This window comes from Cynocephalus volans, chromosome 5 (genome assembly GCF_027409185.1).
Source record: "Cynocephalus volans isolate mCynVol1 chromosome 5, mCynVol1.pri, whole genome shotgun sequence".
In the NCBI taxonomy this organism is placed as follows: Eukaryota; Metazoa; Chordata; class Mammalia; order Dermoptera; family Cynocephalidae; genus Cynocephalus; species Cynocephalus volans.
In genome coordinates this window covers 146603921-146624428 of record NC_084464.1, presented here as the reverse complement: position 1 = coordinate 146624428, position 20508 = coordinate 146603921, and the positions used below count along the sequence as shown (strand labels likewise).

Here is a 20508-nt window from a genome sequence, read left to right as displayed (position 1 = left end):
ACTCACAAAATTATTTGCTTTTTGAACTAGTGAAGAAATGATATTCAGAACGTAATGTAACATTCGTTTTCTCAAAGTTCAAATTTAGAATCTCAACTATTAATATGCCTAATTTAAGATTTTATTATTATTTACTATTTATTTTTATTATTATTTTATACATTATTTTTATAAGTGTAAATATTTTTAATTCCCTCAAAATGAAAGAAAACTCATCCTTAGCCTCAAAACCAAACAAACGAATCCAAGTGCAAACTCAAAACAGTTTATTGTCCAATGCAATTTAAGTAGCATTTAAAATCAATGCATTCTTACCATGTGGAGTAATTGTCTGTACAGGTTTAGCAGGGGATCTCACATTCCATATAGTCAATGTGCCATCTGAATGACTGCAAATAAATTGCTTTCCTTCATGATGCCAAGCAACAGAATGGATAGCCTATAAAAGAAGGGCAAAGAATTCCATTTTTCAAAGTTATTTAAATCAAGCTATTCGTAAATGGTTTTGTACAGGCATGTAAAGCTCAACGGTAGAGATACATTCTGAGAAATGTGTTAGGCAATTTCATTGTTGTGCGATCACAGAGTTTACTTATACAAACGTAGTTGGTATAGCCTCCTACACACCTAGGCTAAATGGTATAGACATTACCCTCTTATGGGACCACTGTCCTATATGCAGTTGGTTGTTGACTGAAAGGACATTATGCAGTGCATTACTGTAATTAACTGTCATTTAATTATTTAATTAATTGTCATTTTTTTATATTTACCAAGGAGAAGTCAATACACTAACTTTACATTCCCATAATAATTTAGTCCTCCTGCAACACAAATGAGATTTTGTTTCATGCAAACACTGTTTTAAGTCTTTTTACTTATTTCACTACTTAAACTGGATTAAGGAAGATATGATAGTGATATATGCACTATAGACAAGTTCAGGAAAACAAAATATATTCTTAAAATTTTTTAGAATAATACATACCGAAACATAAATTACCAAGATATGACAACCAATATCCCTTTGGAAAACTAGTTACATTGACAGATTAGAACAAATTTTTTAAATTAACTAAAACCTTTAGAAATAAAATGTAGATCTGGAATTAAGAAATAAAAATACCTCGGGTTGAGCATCAAGACAGGCTCCCCAACTCTCACAGTAATTATTGACGCAATTTTTAACCGGAAAGACCCTCTTCTGACCAGAAATTTATGTTATACTTTTGAGCCACTTAAAAAAAAAAAAACTACCTGGAAAATATTTTACATGACTACAGCATGTTATCCCCTCAGTTGTTTAGCTCTAATATTATTTAATTTTTTGCAACCAAAAAAAATTTTTTTTAATTGCTTTACCAGGTCCCCTTTGAATTACTTCTTTTCAATTCCAGTTGACACATTTTTCATTCTTAATGGTCAATTAATTTTAAAAGCTGCCCTACTGGAATGTCAGAACTGCAGAGTACAGCACAAAAACCATGTGACTGACACTCAAAATTTCTGCAATGTACAAAGTCAACATTTTCTTCTCATTAAATATCCATTTATTTGAATTCTTCACATACTTATAAATTTAGGCTAAATATTATATTTTAATATTATAACCAAATGAAAAAATTAAATGACTGTGATAGAATCAGCTATACTTCTAAATGTAATAATTAACACAATATTTTTGATTCAAAGTATCTCTAATAAAATTCTAAATAAAATCTTAAAACATTCTGATATTATCATAATATGAGTATATACTATACATTAGTATACAGAGAGAAAATATTTCATTTTTGCTAAAGAAAACAAAATATCTTTGTTTAAAAGTACCTTTTATTTTTGAAGGTAATATTAAATTCCTAGGCATTCCAAAAATAAATACAGTCTAATTAGAAGATCCAGTGGTTCACAATTATTCTGGATTACAGAAACAAACAGAAAACACCCCACACAAAAAAAGAACCAAGTATGAACATTTATATGCAAACACGTATTATGTTTTGTTTCTCTTATGTATGCAATTTTCTAAATACAAATCAAATTTGATGTAAGATGTCATTTTTTTTCTAATTGTTTCTGTCTAAGTATGTACAAAATTACCTCACAAAGTTCATGTAAAAATAGAATTAAAAAATAATACAAATCTTCCCATGAACTTTTTGAAGTACTCTCATATGTAGTATTTAAGTATATAAGGGGTATTTTATATATATATATATATATGTAATATAATATACATGTATATTAAGTATTTAAGTATATAGGGGTATTTTATATAAATATATAATATACATGTATATTAAGTATATAAGGGGTCTCTAAAAAGTTCATGGAAAATTCCTATTATGAAAAAACTACATGGATTTCAAAATTTTTCTGCACCAAAATAAACTTTACTAACTTGTTATAACATGCCTGAACAGGATCTACTATGAGGCACTAAGAAGGATAAGACATCAGTTTGTAAATAGCTTCTATCAGAGCAACATCAATTCTGCTAAAATGGAAGCAAGAACAAGCATCAAATTTATGGTAAAGCTTGGGTAGAAGAATGGTTAAATCACTGATGATTTACAAAAAGTCTACGGGGACAAGGCCCCAAGAAATCAACAGTTTGCAAACGGATAACTCATTTGAAGAAGGGAAGAGACAATGTAGAAGGTGAAGCCTGAAAACGCAGACCATTCACATCAATTTCCAAAGAAAAATTAATCGTTTGTGCCCTAATGGAAGAGGACTGATGATTAATACCAGAAACAACAGCCAATATCATTCATCTCTATTGGCTCAGGTTATACAATTCTGACTGAAAAATAAAGTTCACATTTTTTATTTTTATCTTTTAATTCCATTCTTCCACGATTTTTTTTTTTTTTTTTTTTTTTTGTCTTTTTTGTGACCGGCACTCAGCCAGTGAGTGCACCGGGCCATTCCTATATAGGGTCCGAACCCGTGGCGGGAGCGTCGCTGCACTCCCAGTGCTGCACTCTCCCAAGTGCGCCATGGGCTCGGCCCCTTCCACAATTTTTTTAAATCCCCTCACATGTATACAATATCTACCACATATAAATTATGTATTTATAAAATACGCAATTTATACTTTTCCTTTAGTCTTCTTGAGAAAATAAAAGAGAAATTTTATATAACAAAGCGGGAAGAGCAAATCTCACTAACTAAATCTGCCTCATGCTCAGAATCAGAAGCAAGGTGAGTTAGAAGCAAACCTGAATAATTTATGGTACAAGATATGAGATATAAAGTACAAAACATAAAACAGGGTTAAGGAATTCTGTGTGTAAGTTATCTCAATTATTTTTCCAAGGAGAAGTACAAAGTTTCCAGTATATTAAGGGGTTATTTGATTTTTTTAAAAAAATGAAACCTATAGATAGATACAGGTGAATAAGAGGCACACATAGGAAGAGGAATAAAGGGCAGAATGAACAGAAAACAGAAGAGACACAGGAAGGTTGTTGGGGAACAAGATGAATTTGGGAAAGAGAAAAAAAGTGAAGAAAGAAGGAGGGGAGATGATACTCGTATAACTACTGGCAAAATCCATAAAAGAAAGCTATGTACAATTCTAAAAATTCCTTAAAAGATGCAGCATCTAGCAAGAAACCATAACTATAAAAAAGCTCCTGAGGCTTAAGTTTAATTAATGGATAAAGAGTCTGACATTAGTATTTTCATCTTTGATAAAATTAAAAGAAATGCAAAAGGAATAATATATAATTCTTAGGCTTTGACAAAAGTATTACGTAAAATGTTTTGTACTATTCTTATCAAACACAAGGGCATCTTGAAAAATAATTTTCTACAAAGATAGAACAGGTTAGCTGTTTACCTATTAAATTTTACATTCACTAACTTAAAATAGTGTGGAAACTGAATAAATTACCTACCTAATGGTTTTGCAAACTAATCAGTATTATTAGAATCAATTCACAGTAAAAACTATATAAATCCCCATCCAGATGCTCTTATATTACAGATATGCTGATTAACATTTTAGCAGACTTGCACCAAAATAACTTCTTTCCTCCTCCTAGAAAATAAGACTTAACATTCTATTCAAAAGCAGCATTGATTCCCAATGTAATTACCTATTATTGCCAAAACCCTTAGAAAAATGCCAACAAAATGACAAAAGAAAATTCATGACGCAGACCTTTATTTCATATTATAACACTTGCAAATACACGGAAAGAAAATATTGAAAATATTTTGTAGTTTTCCTATTCTCGTGTCATCAAATAAAGTGCATGCTTAGGGCACTGAACAAATTATTTCTTGTGTATATAAACAATACACTAAATTGCTCAGCTTTCGCTTTAGTATTTTAACTTGTGAACTTTTCAACGTGCATTAGTTTCACTATAGAAGAGAGACAACAGTAATACTGTAAAACTGAATGAGATAATTACTGAATCACATTTTGAGAGGCAGCTGATAAAAATTATTACATATTGGACATCAAATGATTATAGCACGCTCTCTCAAGATTTTAAACAGCTGTAAAAGGAAAACACTGCCTTTCCATTAAAAATAAAACCCAAGTGGAACTTTAATATTTTGAAAACGTGACCAAATTAATCATTACATATTGTTTTATCTTTGGGGAAAGTGTGTGTGTCTGTGTGTTTGTTAATAAGCAGAAAATAAGCTGCCTTAAAAGCACCTGTCTAAACATGGAAGAAAAAGTCTTTAAAGGAATAAATGCTTCCATTAATACCTGTACTGTCAAAAATAATTTCTTTAAAGGTGTTATTGATTCCAATGTTGTGAGTTGCAAACACATTATTTCAAGATTCTTTTTAAAATGGCTCTGACAATCTTTTTTTAAAAAGGAATTTACTTTTTTATTGAAACATGTTGATCGTACATATTTATGGGATACAGAATTATATTTCAATACAATGTGTGATGATGAAATCAAGGTAATTTGCATATTCATCATCCCAAAATTTTATAATTTCTTTGTCTTTTCTTTCTCTTTTTTCTTTTTGCCACAAAACAAGTCTTAATACATTTAAAAAGGCTAAGATCATAGAAAATATGTTCTCTGACCATGATAACAGATGGAAAATTAGAAAATTCACAAATATGTGGAAATTAAACCTCCTAAATAAACAATGGGCAAAAAGAAAAATCACAAGGAAATTAGAGAGTACTTTGAGATAAAAATCAAAGTGCAACATATCAAAATTTATATGCTACAGGGCTCATGCAGTGCTTTAAGGAAAATTTATACTTGTTAACACCTATTTTAAAAGTAAGAAAAATCTCAAATCAGTAATTTAATTCCTACCTTAAGAAAATAGGGGGGAAAAAAAGAGCAAACTAAACCATAAATAAATAAATATATGTAGGAAATAACAAAGATTACAACAGAAATATATGAAATAGGGAACTAAAAAAAAAATACAGAAAATCAAAAAAACCAAACAAAAGCTGATTCCTTAAAAAGATCAACAAAATTCGCAAACCTTTATCTAGAATGACCACAAAAAAAAAAAATGGAAGACCAAAATTACTAAAATCAGAAATAAAGCAGGGGCATTATTATATTGTCATTATGTTTTTTTGTGTTAGTAAGATTTAGTTTCTTTCTCTTTCTCATTTGCATTTTTGTTCTACCAGTGGGTTTTGCTCTTTCTTGTGTATTCATGGTAGTGATTATCACTTTTTGGATTCCAGAATCAGAACTTCCTTGATGATTTCCTGTAGGGCTGGTTGTATGGTGTGATCTCCTGCAGTTTTTGTCTGGAAAATACACTATTTCCCTTCATTTCTGAAGGACAGCCTTGCTGGATATAGTATACTTGTCTGGCAGTTTTTTTCTTTTAATATTGAATATATCATCCCATTTTCTTCTGGCCTGAAGAGTTTCTGTTGAGAAGTCTGTTGATAGTCTGATAGGGGATCCCTTATATAAGGTGACTTGATGCTCTTTTCTCTTGCTTCTTTTAAGATTCCCTCTCTGTCTTTGAGCTTTGCCAGTTTGACTATAACGTATCTTGGAGAGGATCTTTTTGGATTGAATCTGTTTGGGGATCTTTGAGACTCCTGGATCTGAAGCTACATGTTTTTCCCTATATCAGGGAAGTTTTCCGTTATCATTTCATTGAATAGGTTTTTCCATGCCTTTTCCTTTCTCCTACCTTTCTGGAACACCCATGATTTGAATGTTTGTATGCTTAAGCCTGTCTGCTATCTCTCTTAGATTTTCATCATTTTTAAAATTCTTTTTTCCTTTCTTTTGTCTGCCTTGGTTATTTCGAAAAGACTAGCCTCAAGATCAGAAATTCTATTTTCTGCTTGTTCTAACCTGCTACTTAAGATATCAGTTGTGTTTTTTATTTTGCTGAGTGAATCTTTCAGTTCCACAAGTTCTGCTACATTCCTCCTTCATATCAGGGATTTTTTTTCTCATTTCATTATGTTGCCTAACTGAGTCTTCTATTTCAGTGAGTTTCCTTAAGATTGTTGCTTGGAATTCCTTTTCAGTCATTTCAAGGGTTTCCTTCTCTATAGAGTCTAGTATTTGAGAGCTACTGTATTCTTTTGGTTGTGTCATATTATCTTAGGGTTTCTTATTTCTAGTATCTCTATGTTGATATCTGGTCATCTGGTGAAGCAGTTGCTTCTTTTATTACTCTGGAGTGGGCTTTGAGGAGAGAGACATCGTCTTTTCTTTCCAGTTTCTGTTGGTGACTCTCCTTGTATCAGTGCAGTTGAGTGTCTGGTGGGCCACCTGCATCATAGCAGAAGTGGTATTTTCAGTGTGTTCCTTGCCTGCTTCTGCAAGAAGGGGTCTGCCCTGGGTTCCTGCTCCTTCACCTGCTTCCAGTTGGAAGGGGCTGCCCTTATACCTTCCTTAGGATCCTGGGTGTGCTCTCTTGTCTGCTTCTGGGCAAAGCGGGCTGCCCTCAGCTCCTGCCTTAGGACCCCGGACATACTATCTTGCCTAGGTCCAGGTGGAGGAGGTTGCCCTCAGTTCCTGGTATCATTTGTTTATGATGAGAACATCGATTACTCTTCTAGCCATTTGATAACATACAATAAATTATTGTTAATTACAGATACCTAGCACTACTCTATAACACTAGAACTTATTTTTCTTATCTAGTATAATTTTGTGTCCCTTAGCCAATCTCTCCCTGTCTCCCCACCTTTCTCCCCTTCCCAGCCACTATTAACCACCATTTTACTCTTTACTTCTAAAAGTTCAACTTTTTTTTTTTTTTTTTTTTTTTTTTAGCTCCCACATACGAGTGAGAACATTTAGGACTTATCTTTCTGTGGCTGACATTTCACCTAACGTAATGTCTTCTGGGCTCATCCATATTGCCACAAATGACAAGATTTCATTCTTTTTCATGACCAAATAGTATTCTATTGTGTACATATACCACATTTTCTTTATCCATTCATCTGACAGTCTTGAGATACAAATGTATTCACAGAGCTAGCAAAGGATAAACTAGTTTTTTCTTTACATTTTATTGCCAATATTTCTATCTATTGCTGCTCAATCTACTAAATAAAATGAACATGAAACCAAAATACAAAAACCACTGATAAATAAGCCTAGACATACAATAAAGAATAACCATTAAAATAAAGTAGTTCATAAGAATTTACTGTCTTAAAATAATACTGCATTTTACTTAAAATAATACTGTAAAATAATACTGAAATACACTAAAACCGTATTTCATTTCTGTCACCACTGATTACTGGTTATAGCCTTAAAAACTGGAATGTACACTAACAAGATAAAATTTTATGTAGATGAAATAGCCTATCTAAAAAATACATATAAAATATTAAAAAAACTCTCCAAGTATGCTCAAGTCTATCATTTAGACATAACCAGGAGAGAGCAGAGTTTGTCAGTTACAGAAGTACTAACCATGGTTACAAAAGCAACAAAAGCTCAAGGGCACAAAGATGAATTTCTGTTCCCATTAATCCCACCCATGCAAATGACCCCCAAGAGATCAAATGACAATTAAAGCTGTATCAACCAGAACTTTAAATATATGAGAAGTCTTGGGAGTTGATATCATAAGGCCATTTAATACATTTGTGCCACTTAATAAAAATGAATTTGACCAGAGTAATATACCATTGAATATACTGGGGGGTAGGAGGATGATGAGGGTAGTACTTAGTTAAAATCTTAAGTTTTCAGCCCTCACTAGTGAGGAAGAATTATAAATATAAAATTTTTTTGAATGTATAAAATTGTATACCTGGAAAAAACTGCATTGGGAATCAAATAAAATAAATTTTAATAAGAACCAAGAGCAATGGTAAAATAGCATGAATTCATGAAAATAAAGCCAGAACTTTTCACTCAGTTTACTTTAGAACAAGTCAGATTAGAAGCTAGAAATATTACATCTACTGTACTGTTATTTAAAATACAATATTTAGTCATTATGCATATTAATATTTGTTAACAATAGTTTTATGTATCTCTATTTATCTCTATTCATCAATAATATTGGTCTGTGTTTTCTTTTCTCATAATTTTCTATTTTGGGTAAGAGTTTGGGTACAACAGGTATTATCTGGTAAAATTTACCAGTGAGCATTCTAAGCCTGGAGTTTTCTTAGTGGGAAACATTTTCATTCAAATCCAATTTCTTTAGTACTTAGAGAATTACTCAGGTTAAATATTTCTTCTAGATTAAGCTTTGGCACTTTCAAGAAATTTGGCATCTTTCAAAGAAATAGTCCATTTCATCTAGGTTGTTGAATTTATCGGCAAAAGTTGGACATATATCGTTAGTTGCTCAGTATCTCTGCAGAAATTGGTGTACTATCTTCTTTTTCATGCCTAATATGGGTGATTTGTGTCTTAGTTTTCTTTCTCATCACTCTGGCTATATGTTTATCAATTTTATTGATTTTCACAAAAATCCAACTTTTAATTTTTGCAATTTTCTCTACTTTTTTTCTGTTATCTATTTCATTGATTTCTGCTCTTGATTATTTTCAGTTCTTCGCTTAGTCTGGATTTAATTTGCTCTTTTTCTTCTAATTTCTTGTGGTGGAAGTTGAGGCCACCGATTCAACACCTTTTTTGTTTTCTAATATAAGCATTTAATGCTATAAAGGATACTTTAGTGACATCCCACAGATCTCAATGTCATATTTTAATTTTTTTTCATTTCACAATACATTCTAATTTCCCTTGTATTTTCTGCTTTAACCCATGGATTATTTAGAAATATGTTGCCTCACTTTCAACTATCTGCAGATTTTCCAAATTTTCCATTTATCTTTTAATTCTACTATAGTAAAAGAACATATTTTACATGGTTTAATCATCTAAAATTTATTGAGATTGATTATATGGAAGTAAATACGGTTTGTCTTGGTGAATGCACCATTTTGCTTAAAAGGAATGTGTATGCTGTTGTTGGGTGAAGCACTCTGATATCTACTTTGCTAATAATATAACCATTACAGCTTTCTTTTGATTAGTGCTAACATTACTTTTTACATGAATCTTTTTCCTAACACATCTCTGCCTTTAAAAGTGGGTTTCTTATAAATAGTATGTAGTTAGATCTTGACTTTTTAACCAATTTCACAATCTCTACCTTCTAATTGAGATATTTAAACCATTGATATGATTATTGCTATAACTGGGTTAAATATACCATCTTGCTATTTGTTTGCTATTTCTCCTATCCTTTGTTGCCTTTTCCTTGTCTCCTGCTTTCCTTTGAAATGAATATTTTTAAAATTTCATTTTATTTCCTCTTCAGCTTCAATTTTTGAGTTGATGTTTTGTTGCCTTGGTGTTTCCTTCAGGATTTACAATACATATTTTTATTTTACCATAGTCTAATTTAATATAATATGAAGGGATTTCAAAAAGTTCATGGAAAAATGGAATTAAAAGGTAAAAATATAAACTTTATTTCTCAACATAATCTCCATCAAGTTCAGGACAATTTTGTAAACAATAATACCAGCCGTTTAGTGTACCCCTAAAGAACTGAGAGTCCTGGGAATTTAACCATGTCAATGTAGTCCTTTTTACATTATTAACTGAAGAAAAATGGGTGCCCTTTAAATATTTTTTTTTCTTTTGAACATAAGTTGAATATCATAGAATGGTCAACATCTCTTGTACCATATAATTACTTTCAGGACTGCTCAAATTTTTCAGATTTGAGTTTGAGAGGAATTTGATAATGGGAACTGGGCTTAAAGATTTTTTAAGATTAGGAAACAAAAGTCAGAAGGTGCCAAATCAGGACTATAAAGTGAATGCCTAATGATTTCCCATTGAAACTCTGGCTAAGTTGCCATTGTTTGATAAGAGGAGTGAGCAGAAGCACTGTCGTGGTGGGGAAGAACTCTCTGGTGAAGCTTTCCTGGGTGTTTTCTGCTAAAGCTTTGGCTCTGTTTCTCAAAACACTCTCATACTCAGCGGATGCTATCGCTCTTTGGTGGTTCAAGAAGTCAACAAACAAAATGCCTGGAAGCATCCCAAAAAACTGTTGCCATAACCTTTGCTCTTGACTGGTTTGCTTTTGCTTTGACTGGACCACTGCCACCTCTTGGTTGCCATGCTTTGATTGTGCTTTGTCTTTGGGACCATACTGGTAAAGCCATGTTTCATCTCCTATTACAATTCTTTAAAGAAAAATGCTTCAGGATTTTGATCCCATTTGTTTAAAATTTCCGTTGAAAGCTCTGCTGTTGCCTGCCGCTGATCTCAGCATAATGGTTCTGGCATCCATTGCATGAAAAGTTTGCTCAACTTTAATTTTCAATCAGAATTGTATAAGCTGAACCAATTGAGATGTCTATGGTATTGGCTATTGTTTCAACTGTTAATCATCAGTGCTTTTCCATTAGGGCATGAATAAGATTAATTTTTTTTTTTTTCAAATTGATGTGAATGATCTGCAACTGCAGGCTTCACCTTCAACATTGCCTCCTCCCTTCATAAAATGAGTTATCCATTTGTAAACTGGTGATTTCTTTGGGCCATAAGCTTTTTGTAAAGCATTGATGATTTCACCATTCTTCCATCCAAGCTTCACTATAAGTTTGATGCCTGTTCTTGCATCCATTTTAGCAGAATTCATGTTGCTCTTTTCAAACTGATGTCTTATCCTTTTGAGTGCCTCAAAGTAGATCCCATTCAGACACGTCATAACAAGTCATAACATGCAGACATGTCATAACAAGCAAAAAAATTTGAATTCCATGCATAGGTTTTTCATAATATGAATTTTCCATGAACTTTTTAAAGACCCCTTGTACCTTCATGTACAATATAATAATCTTACAACTGCTTTCTGTCTTCACACCTTTGTGCTATTGTTGACCATATTTTAATTCTACATATGTCCTAAACCCTACAATACAGTTTTATTATATTTGGCTTGAATAATTATCACTTAAAGAGATTTAAAAAATAAGAAGGCTTTTACATCTATGCACATATTTACCATTTCTAGTATCTCTCATTCCTTTAAATAGATCTAAATTTCCATCTCCTATCATTTGCCTTCTGAATGAAGGACTTTTATTTTATTTATTTATTTTTTTGTAGTGAAGATCTGCAAGTGATGAATGCTTTCAGGTTTTTATGTCTTTAAAAGACTTTATTTTGCCTTTGTTTTTGAAAAGATATTTTCACTGAGTATAAATCTAGGTTGACAGTTTTTTCTTTCAGTAGTGTAAAGGTGGTGTTCTGTGTTCTGGCTTGAAAATTTCTAAAGAAAAAATCTGCTATCATTTTTATCTTTGCTTTTCTGTATTTAATATGTTCATTTTTCCTCCAGTTGTTCTCTCATCACTAGTTTTAAGCAACTAAAATTTTGTGTAGTTTTCTTCATAATTTTTCTGCCTAGAGTTCCATAAACTTCTAAAATCTCTGAGTTTATAGTTTTAATCAAATTTAGAAAACTTTTGGTCATTTTTTTTTTTTTTTTTTCAAATATACTTTCTGTCCACCTTCTCCCTTCTGGGATTCAAAATACACATAGTAGTCTGCTCTAAGTTGTACTACAGTTCACTGATGTTCTTTTCCTTTTTTCCCCAGTGTTTTATACTGAGTAGTTTCTCAAGTTCATTAATCTTTTTTTCTGCAGTATCAAATCTTTTGGTAATCCCATCCAGAGTATTTGTCATCTAAGAAATTTTACTTTTCATCGCCAGAAATTCTACCTGTGTGTCTTCCATTTCTTTCTCCTGCATATTCGTGCTTTCATTTACCTTCTTGAGTATGCGGAGACTTTGTTTTAAGAGTATGTAACAGTATTTCAGTATTTGTTTTAAGACCCTTGATACTAACTCTATCATCTTTGTCATTTCTGAGACTGTTTCTATTTATTTGCATTTTGTCTTCATTATGGGCTGTATTTTTGTTTTTTGTTTTGTTTTGTTTTTTTGTTTTAATCCTCATAAATTTCTACTTGGATGATAGACATTGTGAAATTTATATTGGGTTATTTTCTTTTAAATGTTTTTGAGTGCTTTTTCTGGGATGTAATTATGTACTTGGAAATAGTTTGGTCCCTTCATGGTTTACTTTTAAGCTTTCTTAGGCTGGATTAGGCTACCTCTAGTGTTGGCCTAGCTTGTCTCCATTACTGAGGCAATACCTTTCTGAGTGCTCTTCTTTATGCCCTATGTATTAAAATGTTTCTCCACTCCCTGAACTGTGAACGAATCCCAGTCCTGTGTGTGCTCTAGGAATTGTTCTACCCACTCCTTTTCAATGGATCTTTCCCAAGCCTCAAACCCAATTAGTTGAAGACTAATTAAGCGCTCAACTGAAGACTTGGGGCAGGGAGGTTTCTGCAGACTTCTAAAATTCTCCTTCCAGATAGCTCTTTGCTCTCTGGTACCTTGCCTTATAAGATGCAGATGGCTTTGCTTCCCCAATTCCCAACTCTGTCCCTTCAACTCAGGGAGATGGCTGGTCTTCCACCTAGGTTTCCTCTTCATGTATTGAGACCTGGAAAAACTCTCCAGGTCATCAGCTAAGGCAATTGAAGAGCTCATCTCATTTGTTGCCTCTTTCTAAGGAATCCTGTTCTATCCTACCTGCTAACTGCTGAAAACTGTTGTTTCATATACTCTGTCCATTTTCATTAAGGCAAGAAGGTAAATCTAGTTCCTGTGACTCCACAGTGGCTCAAACCTAGATCAATACTTAAATTTATAAAAACCAAAACTAAAAAAGTCAGTCATAAAAATCTGCTTTCAATTCAACATAGAAAATAGATCTACAGGCTAAAACTTCCAGAGAGATGATAGGAACTCTTTATTATACACATTCGCATACACACACACACACACACACACACACACACATTGAATTTGAAGATTTTCACTAAAAAAAAAAAACAACAAAAAGTATGAAAATAAAGGAAATTCCCTTTCAGTCATACTTACAAAGATAATACGCCAACATCCACAAAGTATTCAAAGTATTGCTATAGTTAATCAATGCAGTCTGCTGTCTGAGCAACTCAGCACATCAATATGAAAACATGAAGCATTTTATCTTAAAAATAAACAAGCAAGCAAAACCACTTACACATTTCCTAGCTATAGCCCTATTCACTGAATCACAAACCATGAACACTATTGGTACCCAAATTACAGTCTCCAGATACCGTTTCACAATGAAAGAGGCCATAGTTCCATGGGAAATATCCTAATTTTTGTTTAGAAATACACAAGATTAGTCAAAATTCACAAGTATATTTTATTATACCAGATAGCAAAGAAGCAAAGACTTATGGTTATCAACAAAGGACTCAGGCATCAACTGGAGGAGATTCACTGACTGAAGATGGAACAATTTGAAAAGCCATAAGGATAATAACTTCAACGGACTGAAGCACCTCCAATATATTTAAATTATGAAGCACAAAGTGAAACTAGATATAAGAATAAATTAGTCACCACTAAAACTTCTAGAGAACAACTACCCTTGGAGTGAATACACTTCTAGAGAACAACTACCCTTGGAGTGAATACTGAAGCAAATGGAAAGAATCAAGCATTTATCCTACCTTTGCTATATGAACTGTACTATTTTATAACCAAAGAGAAGAGGATGTTCCTTTTTGCAAAAAAGGGTCCTAGCTAATAAACAGAAAAGCAATGATAGAATTATTATATCCCCATTTTATAATCACTATACATTAACAGATCTAGGCCTTGAGCACCACTGGCTACCAACATCACATACAAAGGCTCTATCTGATAAAAGAGTATCAGCATTGTCTATGAAGCAGTCTTGCTAAAAATGAAAAATGAACCTAAATTTTATCAAGCCTCAGTAAACTATTCAATTTATAGGAAATCTGAGGGCAAAAAGAGATGTTAAAGACAATGGGGATGCAGCCAGAAAAATTCAGCATTTGGGAGACTCTATCTTCAACAAATACATGATAAAACAGGAGGAGTAAGGTAAAGAAGGGAAGCGAGGAGAGGAGAGGTCTACAGACTAAAAGAGACTTAAAAGACTTATTAATCAATAACAATAGACCCTAATTTGGATCTTAAAGAAATCAAACTGTTAATTTCTACAGTATACTATCATTTATATAAAAGAAAGTATAGAATATATTTATGAATTTGTTTGTAAATATATAGACTCTCTGGAAGAACTCATGAGAAACTGGTAATATGGTCCCTGTAAGGGAACCATGGGTGACCAAATGTTAGGGGTGGCAAGGAGATTTTTCTATCTTTTGAATTATGTGAACATATTATCTATTATTAAAAAATAAATTAGGTTATTGCAATTACAAACGTTGCCTAAACTAAAACCACCAATTAAGTTCTTAGAGAAGACGCTCTGAATTAGAGAAAGAGCAACAGCTTTTATTAGCAAAAATAATGTTATTACCTCATCATATGTGTATCTGTAGTCAGCTTTCTTTGATTTGAGGTCCCATAAGACTACTATTCCAGATTCAAAGCCAATCAAAAGCTGTAATTAAAAAAAAAAAGCCACATTACCTAGGAATAGTATCAATTATATAAAACATTTATTTGCTGATGATAAAGACAACTATTACCATTCATATGCTTCAAGTATAAAATATAATTGAACATCTGCATTGCTAACTACTAATCATATAGATGATGAATGAGAACACTGAATACATATTTATATGCTTTGGGTGATCAGGGACTAAACATACAACTGATTTTTTAGAAAGAAAACAGTACCATTTTGGAGTGCTAAGTGTACATCAGCACTAATTAATATATTTTAATAAATTACTAATAAAAATTAAAGTAACATTTGAATGTGCTTAGAATTTACAAAGTTTCCAAATTCTGTACATTATCAGGCAATCTCATCTACTTCATATATATATAGATTAGTTCCAAATCATATTTAGCTTAGATCCTGCTCATCAGATTCAGACAATTCCAGTAGCCATGTCTCCATTTACCTACACAAGAACCTCAAAGAAATGTACCCAAAAGTGAATAATTTATATTCTTCTCTATGCTGCTTCTTGGGCATTCCCTGTTGCAGTATCTCTCTCACCATTCTTTATCACAGCATTTATTCAATTGTTCAGGCCAGAAACCTAGGGGTCATCCTTAACTCTAATCTTTCCTTCAACAGGTAAAATCATCAAGTAATCTATTATGTAATTTACTTCCATCCATCCCCAGTACGTTTATCTTGGTTCAAGACACAAAGGTCCCTTTTTTGATCTCCCTGACTCCAGTCCTGCTCCTATTTTAACCCATTCAAAATTGTATCTAGAGTAACAGTTCTAAAGTGCAAACCTAATGGGATAATGTATGCTTCTATTTAAACTTTTCTAATGCCTCACAATTATTTTTAGGATTAAAGTCCAAACTCAGTAATATGACCTACAAGATCCATTGTAGTCTGACCTCTGCTTGCCTCTCCAGCATCATCCCTTATCACACCCCTCCTAACACACTCCAGTGTGTAGTCTTGAGTCAGTTCATGCTCTCTCTTACCTTTGAGCCTTTGTGCACACTGCCTAATGGAGTACCTGGGCCACTTCATAATGATGTGATCCTCTTTGCCTGACTAGTCCTACTAATCTTTCAAATGTCCTTTCAGCTATCACTTCCTTGACCTATCAAATGTAATCAATGCCCTTTCTCCAATAGCACTTTGTACTTTTTTTTAATATAAAGGGTCAACACACAATAAAATAACTTTTTCCTTATTTGAATTCTCTTGCAGACTTTAATACCGGTGTATTTGGGCAAGGATTGATTTTATCTTGTTCACCACAATACCTCTAACAGAAGACACAGGGCCTAATATGCTGCAAGTACTTAATAAGTGTTTTATAAATAAACACATCCCAGAATGGAATGCATGTTCTTGCCTCACAAACTGTTTGTACTGTCCATACAACCTCTGCCTCCCACTCACACCCTCGCCCTCAATTTCCCAAATCTCAGTATTCCCTCTGCTTGAAACCTCCTCCTGTTTCATTCACTGAGCAATCTTCTCTACTCATTTTTTTTAAGTCTAAATTCAGTGTTGCTTCCTTGGCTAAGTCTACTCAACTTCTCTAAACAGATGAAAATGCTCCTTCTCTTATGCTAGTATATGCATTTTCACCTTCATGTCTCTAATATCTAATACACTGCTTAATAAATAGTAACCACTCAATAAATATGTGTTCAATGAATATATAAATGATTAGTAGATAGTCTAACTAACTGTTCATGTAATCTAGAGATACAAAGTTTGGGGCAGGCCTAATAATTTTAATAAAATAGCAATTTAGTGAATTTCAGATTACCGGGGCAGTTAGAGGGGCTAGTTATTGATGCAATTAAAATAGTTTTTCCACCTTGGTAGGGAGTATAGTCAATTCCTAACCCAAACTTTTCTTTCCTAGGCAATCTGAGATACAGACTCCTGGGAAAAACTGCTATTTGTTTCCTTTCCCTTTCCCTTTTCCCAGTCCTTCCAAATATCTTGGACACGTGATAGGGCATTTTCCTACAAAGGAAGCAAGAGAGAAACTTCACAAATAAAAAAAGAGAAGGAAAAAATAAAATTTAAGAATCGATGTACAATATAAACAGCATTAGACTGCTCAGAACACAGGTAAACCTGAGTTCTAGTCCTAAATCTGCCACTTACTAGACATGTAACTTGAAGAAAATAACTTTACCAGTCTTGATCTTAATAACTCAAGAGGGTTATAGTAAATTTTAACCTCTCTAGCCAGCTCTATCATCCTAAGAATGTTAGAAGTATATATCAAACACATTAAGCTTTAAATGCCCATCTTCTCCTTTGCTTTTCAATTTCTTTCTCTACAAAAGCAAGAAAATTATAAATAAGTATTAAAAAATAAAAAACTAAATTAAAGACACAGAAATTAATTAAACTTAGAAAATTCTTTCAATGCTTACTCCTACAAGAATGTTTTATAAATCATAGAGAAGTTAGTTTATGTACTGCTGATTAATTTCTTCCTAATTTTTCTCTTATAAAAAGCATTAGTGCGTACACTGAATATGAATGCACTTCTCTACAACATCCATAACTAATCTATATCTAGAGAGGAAATGTGGTATGATGGAGAGTATTCTCGGGGTCAGAATCAGAGAAACCATGTGTTCAAATCCCAGCTCCACAAATACCTAACTCTGTGCCTATGGAACACATAATGCCACCAGGTCTCTGCCTCATCCTCAGTAAAGTGGAATAAATTTCTAACTTAAAATTTGTTGACAGAATCAAATGAAATAAGTGTATGTAAAGTTGCCAGCACAGTGCCTGACAAACGGAACTCAATAAATGGTAGGTAATACTATTGTACATAATTTTACACTAATCCCTAACATTCCTTAGCCAAGACTTTCACATAGTATGGTGGCTTCCACCTGTAAGGTTAGCTTTGAAGGAACTTGCCCTATCACTTTATATCTTTTTTTAGTGAAAAATGTCACAGAGATATTTGGAAACAGGAAAGAGTCATTGATGTAAAGTAAACTTTTCTACAAGAAATCAAAGATTAGATAATATAATCTATGTTAGCGCCCTAACATTTCAAAAATGTCTGAATGAGATTATCTTTTGGAACTAAGGAGAATAATACCAGGCATCAAAAAAAACATGATGATGATGACACAAACAAATGTATATATTAATTTCATAAATCAAGTATAGATTGAGTAGTTATTGTATGTTGGATGCTTTGGAAAATAAAAACTGTATAAATATTACCTCTGTGCTTCAAGGAGTCTCTCAAGTTCCAGGGTACTGAGATATGCACACATTTCTAATATAAGTCAATATGTGATAAATATAAAACTTGCATAACTAAAGCACTAGTGAATGCAGAAGTGAAATAAAGTATTTTCTGTCATGATTATCAGGGAAGATATCATAAAGAAAACATATTTAATCTGGACCTTAAAATGTGGGTAGGACTTCGGCAGAGAGAACAGTGGGAGAGAATTCCAAATGGAATGACTCACAGAAACAAAGTCATGGAGGCAGCAAAGAACAGTTCGTATTTGGGAAACAATAACCACAATATTTGCTGCAGCATAGCATTCTGGTAAAGATGTTCTAAAAAAAAAGGAAACCTCGGGCTACGTTTTAAGGAAACTTTGTTTTATTTGTTAGATACTGAAGATCCACTGAAAGCTTTTAAGCAAAACATTAAGATTAGAATGGAATTCTAGTAAGACTGATCTGGAAATGATTCAAGAATGGGTTGGAATGCCTTGACCTACAGTAGTCATTACAAGATTGAATAGAAAAGAAACATTGCAAAAGAGGCACTGAGATGACTTAGTGATTGACTCAAGGTGGAAGGAAAGTTTTCGATTCTCCCACCATTCCTCCCACTCAAAGGCTTGACTTTTAAACAAGTACCTTGTATAAAAGAAAATAAGTGAGGATTGAGATTACTGTACGTTTGCTTTATACAAAGTTTCTTTTAAAGCATACAATTCTGTGATTATGAACTAACTCCGAACAGTCCAGTTATTCTTTCGTTTTCCCAGTAGCAAACTAAGAGAAAAGTGTTAAACAATTTATAGGCTTAACCTCTTCCACTAATTGAGGAAAAGAAAAAAACTGGGTAAATTCCTGCACAAAAATCCACAAAGGTCTCACTTCACTGATTTCCGATAGCAATAAACTTCTTAGTATTTACTTAGGTTAACATCATAAAACCGTATAGGTAGAAAAATATCCTTATTAAATAGAACTACCTGAAAGATTGGTTTAAATTAGGAAATAAAAAGTCATAAAAAAATTTATTTTTTAAAATGTATTAACTAACCTAAATCAGCAATAACTAGATATTGACTGCATAAAACTGGTTTCAGAGTATAAAATATTAAATAACAGTTTTAAAATATCTACATTATTAATTGGAGCTATTTATGAAGAAAAATTTAGGGGACAGTAGATATAGAGACAACTAACATAAGGCAATATGTAACAAGAACTATAAAAATTATATAAGTGTTAAAAAGAATCCAAAACCCAAAGAAAACTTTTTTTGCCAGATTATCAGAAAATCAGGAAAAATATTCTGAATAAGCCAAATATAAATTAATAACTTGTAACTGTATTTACTAAATTTTATTTATGTTTTGGGTTTTTTTTGTTCTTTAATATTAGAACTGATTCTAATTCTTTCACCTGTTCTTCACAATGAATAACAAACATTATTTATTAGCAATCTCAACTTTGCAGGATGTGTGGTCATGGAACAGTTTGCATATTCAAAATACTAAAATTCATGCATTTAAATAATAAATTTTTTAAGAAAAAATTCTACCTTTCCCTCATCCATTGGATTATCACTTATATGAACAACAGGTCCTGGGTGAGATTTAGATGACCTAAAAGAGAAAAAGTTGATGAGTTTTTTTCTCAACTAAAAATTTCCATAACAGCTACATATTCATTAAAGAATAAATAAAAACAAAGTAAAGATATATTTATAAAGGAAGAAAGCATTTCAGTAACTGATAATATCAGACGTATAGTTCTTAAACATAGATCAAAAATAGGAATCAGGAAAAATGGTAAGTGATTCTCATGTTGATATAAGTCAGAAAAATCTACAATTAAGTACACTTTCTGTATAAAAAAGAATATTCAATTTAGCCAAATATTTCAGCATAGAAAAATCTATTCTCAAAGTAGAATTCTCAAAGTTAATATTTTTAAATAATGCAGCACCTAAAATATTGAAACCTTATTTTACTCAATTCTAGCCTCCAATTGAGACATCCCACCCAGTTCCGTGGTTCATACCAGCAACAGAAAAAATTGAATTATATTAAAAAAATAATAATAATAATCAACAGAGTAATGCCACCTATGCCTGCTCAGAGGAAAAGATGTCATACAGATAAAGAATTTGGCTAAACTGACACCTGTACAGTAGGAATAAGCATATCACTATTCATAAACTCCAAAGGTTCAGAGATTACTTCATGAGAATCATCTGT

The 20508-nt window shown here is 32.4% G+C and overlaps 1 protein-coding gene across 4 annotated transcripts in view; it reads right to left on the bottom strand.

Annotated features, from left to right (window-relative positions):
* The window catches only part of STXBP5 (syntaxin binding protein 5), a 184239-nt gene that overhangs the window by 114040 nt on the left and 49691 nt on the right, over positions 1–20508 (bottom strand). For all 4 annotated transcript variants that reach the window (XM_063096374.1, XM_063096375.1, XM_063096376.1 and 1 more), the window contains exons 6-8: positions 19830–19893; positions 14912–14995; positions 316–439 (exon numbers count right to left, since the gene is read on the bottom strand). In XM_063096374.1, the coding sequence (XP_062952444.1) occupies positions 316–439; positions 14912–14995; positions 19830–19893 (272 nt within the window). The remainder of the gene's footprint in view (positions 1–315; positions 440–14911; positions 14996–19829; positions 19894–20508) is intronic.